This window comes from Palaemon carinicauda, chromosome 40 (genome assembly GCF_036898095.1).
Source record: "Palaemon carinicauda isolate YSFRI2023 chromosome 40, ASM3689809v2, whole genome shotgun sequence".
NCBI lineage: Eukaryota > Metazoa > Arthropoda > Malacostraca > Decapoda > Palaemonidae > Palaemon > Palaemon carinicauda.
In genome coordinates, this window is record NC_090764.1 from 37,839,607 (window position 1) to 37,844,827 (window position 5,221).

Consider the following 5,221-nt stretch of genomic DNA (forward strand, 5'->3'; position numbering starts at 1 on the left):
GGCATGAATGTAAAGAGAGTTCTGTATGAGAAAGTGATTGTACCAACTGTGATGTATGGATCGGAGTTGTGGGGAATGAAAGTGATGGAGAGACAGAAATTGAATGAAGCAAATCTGGGGGATCAGATGTCAAGTAGTTTTGAAAGCTGTAAGAAAAATCCCATTGGTATGATATTTTGTAACCACTTGGAAGTGCCTTGGAGCATTTCTTTCAAATTCTGATATTTTTTATGTAGTTAATTTGAATGAATATTTGATTGATTTATGTTTTGCAAAATTTATTTTCATGATGTTCGATTAGTTTTGGCAGGTTGGCTACGGCACAGAAGAGTACAGTACAGTAGTCATTGGGACACTTATAACAACAAATACTGTTATTCCTAATATAACACTTGCTGACACTAGTGTATGCTACTGTAATAAATGTACAGTATTATCACTACGGTACTGCTAATTGTACTGTAAGTGTTCGCTGATTTCGTTCGAACGACTCGCAATGTATGGCAACTTGATCAGAAATTCACTTTTTAAGAATAATTTTTGGCTTTGGTAAAAATATCCGGTTTACCAACTCTTCACTTTCACTAAAAATAAGTATATAGAGGAAGTTTTTTTCAAGATTTGTAAAAATTAAATCTTTCTAAGGGAATTTTCTATTGTCATTTATTAGTATCTGCTATTCAGCATTAAACTCACATATTTAGTTATTAAGAAAAATAATTAGTGTATTGTTTTCTTAAGGCTGACGTTCATGATGCTGATTATTATTTGCATGTAGAACTATCATGCCTATACCATACACCACGAAGTAGCAAATATATGATTAAATTATCGTTATTTTCTCATGGGAGGCTGCAAATAGTGGAATGAGCTTCCCAATCATGTAGTTCAATTGGTGGGATTTCAGAAGTTCAAACTAAGTGCTAATGCTTGTTCATTTACCACATATGCACTTTAAATTCAGTTGTTTTACTTCATTATGTATCTTATCTCTTTTTTATGTAATTTGTGTTGTTATGGTATTTGTCTTTTGCAGTTTAATCTTTAGTTCTTAATTTATTTTTCTACGCATGCTGTTTTCTTAGCGAGGGCCATTGGCTTACATAAATCTGCTTTACGAATTAGTAATACAATTTGGCTTGCAATATCAGTTCGCTTCTTTTTTCAAGGGAGAAATGTTAATACTTTTAGGATCACACATTGATATTTTCAATATAACTCATAAAATTCATTAAAATGTATTTCCTTCTCAGAAAGGCCAAAAAAAAAATAAAATAGTAATAATAGTAATAAATCATTGGTACCCATTTATACACATAGATTGGCATTAAGTAAACTTTTTAGTTTCTAATGTATATCTATCAAAGTTAATTTCTGATGGCAAAATATCAACGATGAAAGGAATGCTGTGATATAAATGAGTCACCATACAATCGGTGATTTCTTCTTGTCGAAAGAATGAACTGGAAATAAAAAAGAAAAAGAAATTATTCACCTGCTTCTGTCCACACGATCGAGCATGCCCGACGGGCAAACAGTGGTACCAGACCACAATAGTTAGTAAGAATGAGGGTTAATGACGTCAGAAGCGTGGAAAACCGCAGACAGGGATCTGGCATCATAAAGTGTTGCCAGATCCCTGCCTTTAATTTTCCCGCTTCTGACGTCATCATCCCTCATTTTCACTAACTATTGTGGCCTGGTATCAGTGTTTGCCCATCGGGCATGCTCGATCGTGTGGACAGGGCTTTATGTTGCATTCCCATCTTGCAAATTCCAGTTTTAGGAAGGCATCAGATGTTTTATGTAAGAATGCAATTTACTTAATTCATGTGGAAGGGATACAATGATGAAAACGTATTAAGATACTGAAGTTTTAATAATTCTTACAGCATAGGTATTAGACTTCAAGATTGTTTAACTCTGCTTTTTGAATTTCAAAACAGCTGGAAACGCCCAAAATTTCTGTCCTTGAAATGTTCGTAGATTTCATTTTTTTTATCAAAGGCTTCGTCAGTACCATAAATGATTAATAGACCGAGAGGTTCAACCTTAAGCTTCGTCACAAGCAGCTTTATACCATTCTCTGGGGGGAAAAGAAAAAAAAATTATATGCGAACTTTAACAAGCTAACATTTCATGAGATATATTGTATAGTAATAGGTTGGCTAGGGCACCAGCCACTTATTGAGATACTACTGCTAGAGACTTATGGGGTCCTTTGACTGGCCAGACAGTACTACATTGTACCCTTCTCTCTGGTTACGGTTCATTTTTCCTTTGCCTACGCATACACCATTTAGTCTGGCCTATTCCTTACAAATTCTCCTCTGTCCTCTTACACCTGACAGCACTGACATTACCAAACAAGGGGTTAACTACTGCACTGTAATTGTTCAGTGGCTACTTTCCTCTTGGTAAGGGTAAAAGAGTCTTTAGTTATGGTAAGGAGCTCTTCTAGGAGAAGGACACTCCAAAATCAAACCATTGTTCTCTAGTCTAGGATAGTGCCATAGCCTCTGTACCATGGTCTTCCATTGTCTTGGGTTAGAGTTCTCTTGCTTGAGGGTACACTCGGGCACACTATTCTGTCTTATTTCTCTTCCTCTTGTTTTGTTAACGTTTTTTATAGTTTATATAGGAAATATTTATCTTAATGTTGTTACTGTTTTTAAAATATGTAATTTTTCCTTGTTTCCTTCCCTTACTGGGCTATTTTCCCGGTTGGGGACCCTGGGCTTATAGCATCTTGCTTTTCCAACTAGGGTTGTAGCTTAGCAATTAATAATAATAATAATGAATGAATGATATGAAGTTCTCTGGCATCCTAACGTCGTCAATGATAATCCCGTATGTCAATCATGTAATGGATCATTTCGAGACGAGGAATAGTACTTTTGGTATTGCATGGCATGACCGAAATATAAATGGAAATTTTTGATGTACGATAACTATATATACAGTTTATTTTATATGATACCCAAAAGTTATCTTAGATTATTATTATGATTATTATTATTATTATAATTATTGTCATCATCATCATCATCATTATTATTATTATTATTATTATTATTATTATTATTATTATTACCTTGCAAAAGAAAATAAACGACTAATAGAAATAACTAGATACTTTCATGGTCGCAAGATCTTGATTACAAAGCATGGTAAAAATTTTGCGGAGAAATTACAAAGAAGAAGCACATTGGACTATTTGAACGATGATGCCATAGATTTATATCCAGATCAATGGGAAAGAATTTAATAGACCTTGCATTCTTGTCGAACGATTCCAGATAAGAGCCAGTTGTGGGTGTGTATATATATATATATATATATATATATATATATATATATATATATACATATATATATATATATATATATATATTTATATATATATATATATATATATATATATATATATATATATATATAACACCGAGGCCCTTTTCGTCAATGGTGTAGGAAGAGATGATGATGATATTACATATATATATATATATATATATATATATATATATATATGTATATATATATATGTTTATATATACAGTATATGTATATATATATATATATATATATATATATATATATATATATATATATATATATATATACCGTGTATATATATATATATATATATATATATATATATATATATATATATATGTGTGTGTGTGTGTGTGTGTGTGTGAATGCCTGGGTTAGGAGCATTTTCTTCATAAACAAAGGTGTGATCAACCTTTTAACTTGAGTGTTTACATGGTAGACTTATAAAATTGGAAAAAAATTATTATTCGGAAGTACAAGAGGAATTCAGATTATTTTACAATTTCAAGACAAATAGAATTCATTCAGTTTGTAACGTTCATAGTTTTGATAGAAATGTAAAGCGTTTTGTGTACATGAAATATCGGATTATGAATCACCATATAGTTAAAAGCAAACATATTTACATTAGATGGACAATATTAAACTCAACTCTTATAATTATGTGAAAAAACGTTTCGTAGTTATTATGGCAATATTTATTACAATGACGAAGGATTCCACATAAGTATGAAGGAGTTACTCTCAGAACTAGAACGGATACTCGGTAGAGCGTATACCTTCGCCACCGCCACTTTTTTCAGTAAGAAAACTGATTATGTTCATGCAAATCATATAAATAAGATAGAACAGCGTGCCCGAGTGCCGCCTCAAGCAAGAGAACTCTAACCCAAGACAGTGGAGGCCCATGGTACAGAGGCTATGACACTACCCAAGACTAAAGATCAATGGTTTGATTTTGGAGTGTCCTCTTAGAAGAGCTGCTTACCATAGCTAAAGAGTCTCTTCCACCCTTACCAAAAGGGAAGTGGCCACTGAACAATTATTGTACCAACCTTGTGTCACACAATCGTACATAGTAACGACATTTTTTTTTATATATTTTTCTTTGTATCTTCGGTCTCCCCTCGCACTGATAGGGACCTGAATAAACATGTCTGTTTTTCTCACCGTTAACTGTTAACAGAACCGGTTGTCGGTTGAACATGAAATTACCTGTTATGTTTCTATGCCCTTTTTGCCTGGACTTTATGTATGTATAAACTGATGTTCTGTAATAAAGTTACTCAGTTGCTTTCATCCTGCCTTCTTAGTCACAGCCTCTCTCGTCCCGTCACATTACAGTGCAGTAGTTAACCCCTTTAAAGAAGAAGAATTGTTTGGTATTCTCAGTGTTGTTAGGTATTTGAGTACAGGAGAATACGTAAAGAATTGGCGTAACTATTCAGTATTTGTAGGCAAAAGGAAAATTAACCGTAACCAAAGAGGATCCAATTTAGTTCTGTGTGGCCAGTCAAAGGACCTAATAACTCTATAGCGGTAGTATCTCAACGGGTGGCTGGTGCCCTGTCCAACCTACTACCTACGGTCATTGTTATCATTGTCTTGTAATTATAACTCATAATAAATTTAGCATTCAGACATAAGATTTAAATATAATTAATTTGCAAACTTGGCCCATAGACTAGAATACCATATGTAAAAATATACACTCAAATAGTGGTGCATTGAACTTTCAAAGTAATATTATTCAGAGCCTCTACATCTATAATATACGTATTTAATGTGATACCCAAGGGCCTTTAAATATACTCCTAGTCAATTTAAAGGACCTTGGTGATACCCTAAGAGAATTGGCATGGAAAGCAATGACCGTACCGCGCTC

General features: G+C 33.3%; 1 protein-coding gene across 5 annotated transcripts in view; it reads right to left on the minus strand.

The window, feature by feature from the left end:
• Positions 1-387: 387 nt before the first annotated feature.
• LOC137631660 (uncharacterized) overlaps positions 388-5,221 on the minus strand; it is a 17,276-nt gene continuing 12,442 nt past the window's right edge. For 4 of the 5 annotated variants that reach the window (XM_068363533.1, XM_068363530.1, XM_068363532.1 and 1 more), the window contains exon 4: positions 1,778-2,086. In XM_068363533.1, the coding sequence (XP_068219634.1) occupies positions 1,938-2,086 (149 nt within the window). In that variant the 3' untranslated portion in view covers positions 1,778-1,937. Of the gene's footprint in view, positions 1,464-1,777; positions 2,087-5,221 lie in introns of those variants that run through there. The other variant, XM_068363531.1, reaches the window with a different exon arrangement.